General features: G+C 53.5%; 1 protein-coding gene across 2 annotated transcripts in view; it reads right to left on the bottom strand.

Moving 5' to 3' along the window:
* INPP5D (inositol polyphosphate-5-phosphatase D) overlaps positions 1 to 12,527 on the bottom strand; it is a 110,651-nt gene that overhangs the window by 60,687 nt on the left and 37,437 nt on the right. For both annotated transcript variants that reach the window (XM_047721388.1, XM_047721387.1), the window contains exons 3-4: positions 3,619 to 3,769; positions 1,298 to 1,469 (exon numbers count right to left, since the gene is read on the bottom strand). In XM_047721388.1, coding sequence (XP_047577344.1) covers positions 1,298 to 1,469; positions 3,619 to 3,769 — 323 coding nt within the window. The remainder of the gene's footprint in view (positions 1 to 1,297; positions 1,470 to 3,618; positions 3,770 to 12,527) is intronic.

The raw sequence follows: 12,527 nt of genomic DNA, 5'->3' as shown, positions 1-12,527 counted from the left end.
GGGTAATCATGGCAACACACCCATGTCTTCAAAACATTGGCTACTTAGCTATTTGATAAATAACCCAAGTATTGCAAGGAGTGTGCATAGAAAAGGACCTGGTGGGCCTAGAGAAGAATCAAAGGATATTCAAAGAGGAATTATAAAAACACCAGGTATCTTAGCAACCAGCTGGCTTGTGTGTACTTTCAGGCATTTCCTTTGTATTTTGCCAAACTGGATGGTAGGAGAGAAGCCCTAAGCTGGAGATATTACATTAACCACCACCCCCAACCCGTTAGGATATTCTCGGTGGGGGGTGGGGTGGGGGGGTTGCTTTTTCTCACAAAGAAACAACAAAAAAAAACTTTTTAAATTTTTAATGCACGGAAGTCACTGCATACTAGCTTATGAAGTCATGCAACACACATCGGGAGGGGGCTACTCCGTGCCAGGCGACGTGCGGGGCGTGGGGACACAGCTCTGCTCACAGAGCTCCCTTCCCGTTGCAGCCATCCCCCTGCCCCGTCTCACTTTCAGGGCCTGTGGTGTGCAAGGCAACTAACACCCCTTCCGGGTGACAGTCCCATGCGCCCCTCTCGGGCCTGCTCGGAGAGAAACAGGAGTACACAGCAAGAAGCTGCCAGACCCCCCAGGCATGGACCAGCAGGAGTCAGGGTGGGCCTACCTACGGGAGGAGATCCGGAGAGTTCCGGATCAGAGCGAGGAAAACCTAAAGTAGCAGAATGACTGCGTCTCCCGTGAAAAAAGGAGCGTTTTGCGGTGTAGACAATAGTCTATACTACACACGGAAATACTGCTCCGGCCTATTTCTGGTGACAAGGAAGGTGGCTCCCCTGGCAGAGATCCCAGGGCTGAGTGGCAGGTCCAGGCTATAGTGTAGACCCCTCCTGGCCTCGAGCCATCTGCCTCAGTAGACCCCATGGCAGTAGAGCTATCCGTAATGGGGAAGGATGACACATGGAGTTCTCAGCAAGCCCCAGGAAGGGGATCCCAGCAGAGGCCCCTAAGCCCCGAAGCAGGGCCACATCTCTGCAGCTGAGAACTCTAAGTCATTCCAGAACCAGCTCCTGCCAGGCAGAGCAGCTGAGCCGAGCACCCTGTGCCCAGGCAGCAGAGGAGTGACCCAGGCCTCCTCAGAGCTAACGTTGGGAGCCCGGGGGCAGGTGGGCAGGTGCTCCAGGACAAGCTGTCCTAGCAAAGAGGTGGCACCCTGGGGAGCGAGCACAGAGGGAGCTGCCCAGGGGTTGTGGCACCGAAGGTCGGCCTTGGAGAGGCCCGCCAGGTGGGAACTCACCCACTGGTGTCCATGCTCTGCAGCCGCTGGAACAGTGTTTCCGAAAGGCTTGGCTTGCTGACCTCGGTGGCTCTCACATTCTCGCTGGAGAGAGGGACGTCTTTGGCCTCACATGGCCCAGCAAATAAAGGGATGTTCCTTGGTGGCAGCTCGGGTGGAGACAGGACACTTTCTACCCAAGGGAAGAGCAATGATGCCATTTGGTCCAAGCACTAGCTTCTCTCAGAATCCCCCACCTACCGAGGGCTCCCTGGTGGAGGGACCCCTCCCTGACCTGCGAGGTCCATCCAGGCCACTGTGCCCAGTCACAGACCCCATCTGTGCCTGCGCTGCCCCTCACATCTGCTTTCCTTGACCAGATGGGAAGCCAGCTGATGGCAGGAACCTCGTCTTAGTGGTCTTTGGCCCTGGGGTTTTGTTTGTCCCATGGAGGTGCTCAGAAAACACGGGCCAGCTGGGCTATTGGCCTTGGACAGGTGGAGCCAGTGGCCCCAGAAGGATGTCCAGCTTTCAGGCTGGTGCAGGGGCCCTGGAGGGGGCAGAGGCCCAGTTCCTGAGACAGGGGAGCAAGGGTGGGGAGCAGGCAGGCCGCAGGCACGCTGCTCCCCTCTCTCCCACCCTGACCTCCCTTTCCTCTGCTTTCCCTCCAGCCTCTGCTGTTCCTTCTCTCCCTGCCAGACCTAGGAGACAAATAAAGGAAAGTGAGGGGCCCCCCTTCACGCAGAGAACTGAAATAGAAAACAAACAACTTGAATTCGGCCCTGAAGGGACTCCTGCCCACTTGCCTTCAGACTTCTGTCCTGCACACATGACCAGTGGCAAGGGTGCAGAGCCTCTTGGGTCCACAACCTCCTGCCCCAGCCTCTTGCCACCCCAAATGGCCATGCCAGGGCCCCCACCACAGGGCCGCCTGGGGACATCCTCTTTAGAGGACAAGCTCTTTACGTCCCCCCTGGCCTGAGGTTCTTGCGATGGTGTGAGTGTGTTTTGAGCCCTGTGGGGGCCGGCAGTGCCTTGAGAAGACATGAGCCAAATCAGACCCCTTGGACCAAGGGGCAAGGTGGGGGTGACAGTCACACTGGTCGAGTTAAAGCCGACAGCAGCACCTCCTTTGGGGAAGTGGAGCCAGTAGTCACAAGACTGGGCTTCTCTTCCCGGCCCTTAGGGAAAGTTCGGGGCCTTTCTCCAGATGCCTTCCAGAAAGGCAGCATAGCCAGGCCAGCAAGGATGAGGAAGGGGAGGGCATCTCTGCAGGACGGCTTCTTGGCTCCAAGACCAAGGCTTGGGCACCTGGGGACAGCTGGGGGACAGGTGGCCACAGCACAGAGCCAGTGAGCGACCCAGGCCCCCACGGCCACACATCAGCTCTGGCTATTTCGGAGCAGGGATGAGAAGAGGCAGGGGCTGCTTGGGTCCCTCTCAGCCTCCACGGAGCTGTGGTCCTTTTGAATCTCTCTGCCTGGCCCTCACGTCCTCCACACAGAAGCTGGACCCTCAGCGTTCGCCCTCTGCTCAAGCAGCCGCTGGGCTTCGCATCCACTCAGAAGGGGTCTCTGGGAAGGCGGGAGGAAGGTACACCGGGCTGGAGCAGCCCTCAAGGAAGGGAAGGGCAGGCACCAGCCCACGAGGACCTCGGCGTGTCTGGGGGCGACCCTGGAGGGAGGGACCTGTTTCCAGGCCCTGGAATTTAGGAAGAACCCTGACCAGGTGAGGGGCTCAGTTACATATCTCAGGGTTTCTGTTAGGAAGGGAACTTCTGAGGGGAGAAGGCCACCATCCAGGAGGGTCCGGCTACCGTGCTCTCCTCTGCTGGCCTCTTGTTTAGTTGCTCTGTGGCCCCCACTGTTTAAGGAGAGGCTTGACCCTCATATATTTTCTAGGGGACTCTCTTCCCCTTCCAGTTAGGTACAAGCATTTCCTCCTTCATTCTCTTTACAGCGAAATGCAGCTGATGACTTTGGTGAGGACATAGCCGCATTTATTGAGCGCTTCTTGTGTGCGAGGCTCTGGGCTCTACATTCGGTGCCTCCCGGGAGGAAACCTTGAGAGGTAGGTATTGTGTTTAGTGTCTCTTTAAGAGAAGTTTGTGATTCAGAGGGGTGAAGCAATTTACCTAAGGTCACACAGCTAAGAAGCTAGGGAATAGGAAGTCCAACCCAGGTCTGTCTGACCCCAGAGCCGGCTTTCTTGGTCACCATGTCACCCTCTCTCCCTCTGATAATCAGACCCACTTAATCTACAAGCACTTGTGCTGAAACACCGCAGGACTCCCCTCCCCAACCCCGTGCCCCCCTCCTGCCTTCCCTTCCATCTCTTCCTACCCGTCTCCTCCTCTGGCTCGTCACCGGCTTCCTCCTCCTCCAGGGGCACGGGGTACTGCAGGTGGGTCACCAGCCCCATGTTTTCTTTCTTGTAGAACTCGATGAGCTGGTCCAGCTTGGTGAAGAACCTCATGGGGACCCCTTCGGATGCCTGAGGACAGAACCCCAGACTGAAGTACATTTCAACTGGCTGGGACATCACCTAACCACAGAGGCCATCTGCAGCAGAGACCAACAAAGCTGAGGGAGTGACCTCGATCCAGAAAAAGCCCTGGGCTCCTACGCAGTGTCTGTCCACCACACCCACACCCTCCCATCCTGTAGCCAGCAGCCCAAGGCCAGTCTGCAAAAGGCACAAACAATTTTAAAAATTCTTTCCCTTTCTTTCTTTCTTTCTTTCCTTCTTTCTTTCTTTCTTTTTTTTTTAAACTCTTATTTTATTTTTACTTATTTAAAGATTTTTATTTGTTTATTTGAGATAGAGCAAGAGAGTGCATGCAAGCACAGGCAGGGGGAGCAGTAGAGGGAGAGGGAAAAGCCGACTCCCTGCTGAGCAGAGAGTCCGATGTCGGGCTTGATGCTGGGACCCTGAGATCATGACCTGAGCAGAAGGCAGAGGCTTTAACCCACTGAGCCACCCAGGCACCCCCTCTTTTTTTTTTTTTAAGATTTTATTCATTTACATGAGAGAGAGAGCATGCACAAGCAGTGGGGAGGGGTAGCAGGAGAGCGAAAAGCAGATTCCCTGCTGAGCAGGGAGCCCAATGTGATATGGGACGCCATCCAGGGCCCTGACCTGAGCTGAAGGCAGACACTTCAGAGGCCTAACTGACTAAGCCACCCAGGCTCCCCTCCAGCAAGAAATTCAAGATGGGTCCTGGCAGCCAGCCCCACCTCACTGAGGCTCCACCCACTAAGGCCCTGCCCAATGGAGGCCCCGCCCACACCAAGGGGGTATCAAGCCGCAGGGCAGAATGGGAGAACTGCAAGGACGAGACTCCCCTCACAGATGATGTACCCTCCAGCTCTTAACCCAACATGCCCCAGAGCCCTGTCTGTCCTCCCTGTCCAGTACCTCGCCTGCTTCTCTTTGTGTTCCCTGTCTCAAGGAATGATACCATCATCTCCCTATTGGCCTTCGCAGAAACCCAGGAGCATCTTGGATCCCCTTGGAGGGATCCCTCTGGCACAGAGGGCAAAGTGGACAGTGTGGCAGGTGTTCTGCCTCACAGAAGAGGCTGAGGGGGTGGCAGCCCTGGGTGAAGGAGGAAGTTGTAGCTGGGCTCCAGGGAGGAGCAGTGAGCCTGGGGCAGCTAGATAGGAGAAAAGGATCAGGCTGTTGGTGGGTACAGGGATGGGACAAAAGGACACCCCCCCCTCCTGGGTAGGGCTTCCCTGGCCTCCGAGGCCAGCGGTCCTGGTCCTCCCACTAAATGCCCGGTTGACCTGCATTATCATCACAGCCATCTCATCAATGGCAGTTGTACAATTTTATTTTTTCTTGTTTTTTTTTTTTAAAGGGATATCTACACCCCACTTGGGGCTTGAACTCACAACACCAAGATCAAGAATCTCATGCTCTACCGACTAAGCCAGCTAAGTGCCCTGGCAGTCATATAATTTTAAAACGAGTTGAGAAGGTGCCATCATTAGAGCTGGAAGCCAGAAGTCCAACTGCTCCCCTGGGGGCTGCCAGGTGCCTTCTTGCTGAAGGGGCTGGGACAATCACATGTGGGAAAGAAGGCCAACAGGCAAAGAGGGTTGGACAGTCCACCAGGTTGGTGAACACACAGGGTCTGGGCTTAGTGTGGCTATACCGTCCTGACTTGCCCACCTTCAAGTCAGACACCTGTTGCTCCAGTGTGGTTAGGACTGACGTGAGAGGCTAGGATAGTGCCTTGGTCTGGGGGTCTTCAGGGCTCCAGGTAAGTGGGACTGGGACAGCAAAAGAGGCAGGATGACCCAGGCTGGGACAGACCCAGACATGTGCAAAAGGACCAGGACTCAGACCTGTCCCTGAGCCCCTGTTCCTGGTGGTTAACCCCAAGTTGTAGTGAGGATGCATTTGCCTTCGGAGAGTCCACCTGACTTTCACCTTGACACAGGGCTCTCCACTTGGCCTCTCTGTCTCTCCAAGTGTGTTTGTGTGTGCATACTCACAGCACACATGTAAATCTCTACATGAGGCTACATATGTGTGTTTGACTCTGTGGTTTAAGCTATTAGGTAAATGTATAGAGTTTAACAACTTTTTAAAAAAAAATTCTTTCCAATAAATTCCCTGTTGTCACAAAGCCCCATGTTAAGCGATCTCTTTCAAGTATTATTGAACCAGAAATATTTGAGCAGCAGTGGCCAGGCCTTTTAAAAAGTAACCAGAATAGGTTCAAACCCAAAAGTGAGGAGAATAACAAAGATAATTTGACATGACCCAAGATCGATGAATTCGATTGCATTAAAGCAGCTGTGATAAGTATCATCTTTGTCAACGAATTTATAGCTCATGGATGACAAGCCATTAGGCATATGGGAAAAGGATATGAAACCATCGAAGAAAGTCAAAGTGAAACAGCTCATGTGTGGGTCTGAAAGAGGGTTCCCAGCCGGGAATGTGTGTTTGAGGCAGCCCATCGGATGTGGGAATTTAAGATACACAGAAACTAAGACCCACGTTATTACATGTGACCTGAAAGGCTAAAACAGAACTAGGACATGCCATTCAGCGTGGACACCTTTTATTTCGGAGATGTTGAGTGTGAAAAAAGCAGCATCTTGGACTTGATGAAATATACGGTGTCTTAAGCTTGCAGAGGAACAGCACCCCTGACCATGAATCTAATCCCTACAGATCCAGCAAGCTAGGAGGTGGGTCGGGGGCACCTGGGAGTCAGCAGCAGGTGCCGGGCACTGTTGGTGAGACAAAGCTGCTGGACCCTGCTTGTGCTTGGACTGTTCACAGAGGCCAGGGAATCAGGGCCTGGACAACCAAGGTTGCTTCTAGGGTCCCCAGGTCCCAGGAAGGTAGATGGGGAGGGTTGAGTCCAAACCTCAAGAATAGTGGGGCAGCCTGTCTTGGGGGAACAGGCGGGCAAGCCAGTGCCATGGCCAGCTACTGAAAGGCACTGCCTGGGGAGGAGTGCCTTCCTGAACCTCCCCCACCGCTCACGAGAGGGACGCACCCAGGAAATGATGGGCCGCTCTCCAGAAGGCAGGGTCTACATGTGTAGGTCCCACCTGGAGTGAAGACTCACTGTACACACGGGGCTCAACAGGCAGCATGAACAGAAGCAAAGGAAATGGGGAAGGCAGGGTACCAATTAGACAAACTTAGGGTCTCTTTGACCCTAACTTTGTCTTCTCATCAGTATTTGCTCTTGGAACTAAGATTTGAAGGGGTTTGCAGAGATGCCTTTAAGAGCTTATGTTCAAAGCACATTCTAGAATAGAAACAGGAAGAGAAAAAGGTCAGGGTGCCCAGGGTTATATAAGTTCTTGAGGTGGCCTAGGCTTGGGGTAGAGTGAGGGGGTGACGGGGTAAAGGAGGGAGAGGGTGATGGGGTAAGCAGTGTTTGGACGGGCAGGGAGAGGTCCCACCCGGCCAGGAGAGAAAGGAGAAGCCCGGCGGTGGTGTTCTCATTCCTAAGCTAGACCAAGAAAGGCTCTCTGTTAAGGTGGGGTGGCCAAAGGGGCAGGGTGGGGGGCCAGCAAGGGTGCAGGGCTGCTCAAAGGGCAGCCACACTTGGGGGAGACCTCACAAACCCGGCCAAGTCAATGCCAGGAGTAGGGTTTGGGTGTCGGGGCTTCCAAGGAAATGGGGCCTTGACCGTGGCCAGCAAGAACTCCGAGGGCCTTTGGGGTAGGTGTCTGGTCAAGCCCACGTCCACATTACTATGTACCCTGTGGTCAGGGGCCAGGTCTGCTTAGTGCTTTACCCCCGAACGGGGCTGTAGGGTATGACAATTGGAGGGTCTCAGCAAGTGTGACTGGATGGACTCATGGGGAGTCAGTATGGGAGTCGGGGGAGATGGTCAGAGAGGACCCTATGTAGGTCTGGGACAGGTGATGCAAAGAAACGGTGTGGATGGGTACTGGCAGCTGGGGACTACCCTTCCCATGACCCTGGACCCCAGCCCTCATGGTGCCTTTTGAACAACTTCCAAATGCAAAACGTTGACAAGAAGATTGTTGTATGTATCAGTCAGGTCCTGGCAGGAGCCAGATGTCATGTCATGTTACACGAGGGGATCTGGGGATCACGTCATGAACAGGGTGTAGGGATACCAATAAGAGGGGAGCAGCATTCCAGAACCAGCAGCAGCAGAGAGTTACCAGCCTGGGAGCAGCACAGCAGAAGGGCAGACCCTGGAATCCCAGGAGGGCTGTCTGGCAGGAACTGGGGCCTTCTGTGGCTGCTGGGAGGGGGAACTGGCCACGCTTCCGGGGAAGGGGGGCTGCCCTTCATCCTTAACTGTTGGGGCCTCCAGACTTTGTTCCTCATTCCGTGGCCACTGCCTTCCTGAAGAGATTTATCAAGTCATTTTGAAACAGAGAAACCCTGCAGCCCCACGTTACACTTGCACCGTGAACGTGAGCCCCATGCACTTAGAGACCCTACGCACGGTAGGGCCTGCGGACAGCTGGATTTCTGCTCTGCAGCTACTCTCCGACCATCAGGAATGAGCTCCTCTCTTTAGCGGATACCTAAAGCACATCACAGACAGCTCGGTTTTAAAAAAGCAAGGAGCAGCATTTCCTCTGTTAAGTCTGCCTGTCGACTTACGATACGTGGGCCCAGAACAATCGGCCTTTTGGGATTTGTGGAATCGACATGAAATTAGGTTCGTCACCAAAAGTCACACAGAAAATACATGGTAGGGCTTAGTTCAGATTGTGAAACAAGAGGCCTTTCTCTTCTCCTATCTCCATCAAGATGTCCAGGTGTATGGAAAGGTTAAGGCGCTTTCCAGCACTAGCATTTCCACAAAGCCTTTCCCCACCACTCCCAGGGGTGCCTGCCTTCCCACAAGTTTCCAAGTCCCAGAAGGAAAGGGATCCTGCTTGGCTTTGCCTCATACAGTCCTTGAAGCCCCTTCAAGGGCAGTGACTTGCCTCACCACCGCTCTGGGAGACGTGGACAGTACATACAATAGGCCTCACATCAGAAGAATTGAAGGAAGGGCCCTTTCTCTCTATCATGTGGCACCTGCGTTCACCCAGGTACGGAACTCCTGGGGAAGGTCAGAGTGAGGGAAGACGGCTGGCCCCAGTTCCAGACCCAGGGCTCCAGAAGATACCACCACCAAGGTCTTCACGACAAAGGGCAGCTGAGCAACTGGTCTGTTAGAGGCTCAGGGCTGTGCACTCTTAGAAATGGGGTGTTTCCAGAAATAGCTGTGACTTTCAGACACCCTGCAGAGGAAGGGCGAGCAGGGCAAGGAGGCCAGAGCACTGGACAGACTCAACTTTCCCAGGGGGCTGCTCTAACTTCAGCACTGTCTGGGATCTAAATGGGGAACTGAAAGAGGTCTATGCACAGGAGGTCAGTGGGGGTGCGGAGGGTGGCGAGGGAGAGCTGAGCGGGAGCTGAGGGGGTTAGGCAGGAAGCTGCTACTGTAAGGCACCCTGTCCTCAAGCTTCCGCCAGCCTGTGTTTGAAATGAACAAGTATATACAATCATGGTGGACATTTTACAAATGATGAAAAAGTATTAAGCAGTGGAAAACAAAAACAAAAACTAAATCATGCTCATTATTCCACTGTGGCAAAGCATTTCAAATAAGTTCGATGAGGAAGTCACTAGAAGGTCTGAAGCAGGGTGAACACGGCATTTGGGGGCCATGAAGAAATAGCCAGGAGGGCCTTAGGGTGGCCGGTGTCACTGTTTCCATCTTCCTGGGGAGGGTGGAGGGGTATCTGAGAGCTTAGAAGTGGGGGTGGGGGCAGAAAGAGATTCTGCCCAGCCCTCTGAGCCCCCCCAGACCCGGGACTCCCATATAACCACCGAGGCACCGTGTTGATGGAACAGGGTCAGGGGTGATGTCCGGGCCCAGGCTCTGTGTTCTAGAACCTCACCTCCCAATCCCAGAGGACTGATGCCCCCTGTCCTGTCCTCTGCACACTGCCGCGGGGACCCACCTCCTTCTGGCCCTGCCTCAGCCCTCCCCTCTCCCTGCCAGCCTCTGAAATGCTTTCCTCGGCTCCCCTTCTGCCCTCGGGTGGTTCTCAATCCTTTCCACCTTCTCCCTCCAAAACCTCTTTCTAAGAATTGCAGACCTCAACTTGGACGAAGAAGGGAGAAGGGGAGAGGCCAGCTCATGGGTCTCTTGGGCCTCTGGGGACTTGCAGAGTTGGGATTTTGCTCTAAAGGTGACTTGGAGCCATTGAAGGCATTTCAAAGTGCGTATGCACGTGCGACGTGTTTGTGTGTGTGTGTGTGTGTGTGTGTGTGTGTGTGACTTAATCAGACATGTATTTTTGGAAATATCACTTTGGCTGTGTGCAGGTCAAGACAGAAGTGGGGGTTGCTGGCAACCCGACTCTGCACTGGAGAGGTGCAGTGGAGGGAGAGGGGCAAGAGCTGGACTGAACAGTCAGGGAGGGGCCGAGGGAGGACACCCCAGACCTTTGGTTTTAGCGAAGTGGTTAATGAGAGAAACAGTAGGGACAGGCAGGTTTGGAAAGTGCTTTGGAGGCCAGCTTGAGATCTAGAAATCCTTCTTCAACTATATGGCCTAGGAGAGACCCCAGGATGTGTCTGCATAAAAGCCCATCAGTCTGCCCCTATTCTTCCCTCCCCTTCTCCTCTTCTTTTCAAAACCTGTATATTGGGGGCGCCTGGGTGGCTCAGTGGGTTAAACCTCTGCCTTCGGCTCAGGTCATGATCTCGGGGTCCTGGGATCGAGCCCCACATTGGGCTCTCTGTTCAGCGGGGAGCCTGCTTCTCCTGCTCTCTCTGCCTACTTGTGATCTCTCTCTCTGTCAAATAAGTAAATAAAATCTTTAAAAAAAAAAAAAACCTGTTTATTGATTCACTTCCTTTCCCTGCTCATCCTCTGAAGGTCATGGGGCTCTGGGGGCAGGGGCCAAGGAGGTGATCAGCAGGCAGAAGATGCAGGTGGGAACTTAGAAGGAGGCCTAACCCAGGGGCCCAGGGGCAGCAGAGCAGGAGACTGGCTAGATCCAGGAAAACGTGCAAATGCAGAGAAACAGGAGCCAGGCTTCATCCTGGGAATGCAGTCAGGCTAGAATGAACTGTCCATAGTATCCTATTGGATGGGGACAGATCAGAGGGCACTCGAGGTACATTCACCTGTACCCAGGTAAATATGGATGCATGTATGAGCGTGCATGTCTGTTCCCCACACGTGTCCTTGCTCTGTCCACTGACAGGAGCCTGGGAGCCAAAACAGATGCCCGGGTTGCCACAAGCACACTCAGAGCTCAGGTCTCGGTTGCTAAAAGCCACTTAGCTAAAAAGACCCAGGTTCCTGGGAGAGAAGGCTGATTCTGAGACCTGGCAGGAAAGGGATCTGGTCGGCCTAGAGCATCCATTGGCTGGGGAAGAAAGGAAATGCTCAGAAAATGATGACGATTATATGAGCACCATTTGAGCACCAAGATGAATAATAACAATAATTATATTTCACAGAGTAAACGAGCAGCTGATGAGTCCATCCTGATGTGAACACATGAGAAGGGAACGCTCTCCCTCACAGGAGAACGCCAACTGACAACCGTCAAAGGAATGATGGACGTTGTCGCCGGCCGCTCAGCGTCATGGCAAGGAGGGACTCAGGCGAGTGTGGACAGACGCTAAAGACGCGGACACCAGTGGGAGCAATGTGGAGAAGTGGGGTGTCTGTGCATCTCAAAATGTCCCCCCACAAAACAGTCATTTTAAAGGCAAAGATAGGAACTATGCAACCTCATATTAACTTACCCTTATCTACACGGTGGCTACACAGAAACACTTTTTTGAGCTATCCCCAATAATTAAAAAGTTTCAAAAATTAGTTTATGCAACCTAGCCCATTTAATTAAAACACACACAGACACAGAAGCATACACACTCCAAGGAGAGAGGCTTCTAAGGCATCTTGCCTAAGGGTGTCAGGTTTTTTAAAAAGTGGTATAGAAACGTTCCTGCTCTAGAGATGCCTGGGTGGCTCAGTCAGTTAAGCGGCTGCCTTCAGCTCGGGTCATGATCCCAGGGTTCTGCATCGGGCTCCTTGCTCAGTGGGGAGCCGGCTTCTCCCTCTGCCTGCTGTTTCCTCTGCTTGTGCTCTCTTGCTCTCTCTGACAAATAAATAAATAAACTTAAAAAAAAAAAGTTCCTGGTCTCTATGCTTCTGTTGGTTTCTGTACAAAGACTACATCTTGGGACGCCTGGGTGGCTCAGTTGGTTAGGCAGCTGCCTTCGGCTCAGGTCATGATCCCAGCGTCCTGGGATCGAGTCCCGCATCGGGCTCCTTGCTCGGCGGGGAGCCTGCTTCTCCCTCTGCCTCTGCCTGCCATTCTGTCCGCCTGTGCTCGCTCTCTCTCCCTCTCTCTCTGACAAATAAATAAAATCTTAAAAAAAAAAAAAAAAAAGACTACATCTTGGAAACATCTTTGATGCTCAGATAACTGTAATGATACTAACGGACCAAGAATAGAAAGACAACCACAGAGGGTCACGCGGCACAAGTGGATGGAGGAGGCAGAGGCGGGGAAGATTGGCTCGAAGTGGTGAGGACACAGCTCCCCACGGTACACCCTGTGTCAGGGGCAGGCAAGGGGTCCCTCTGAGGAGGGGGCTTCTGGAACCTCTCTGGCTCTTCCTAGGTGATGCCCCACTCCCCAAATGGAAGACACTGAACTGGGCCAGGTACGTTGTGTCTGCTGTCCCATGTACAGTAGATCGAGCATCA

Source organism: Lutra lutra, chromosome 3 (assembly GCF_902655055.1).
Source record: "Lutra lutra chromosome 3, mLutLut1.2, whole genome shotgun sequence".
Classification (NCBI taxonomy): domain Eukaryota; kingdom Metazoa; phylum Chordata; class Mammalia; order Carnivora; family Mustelidae; genus Lutra; species Lutra lutra.
This window is presented reverse-complemented; position numbering and strand designations above follow the sequence as displayed.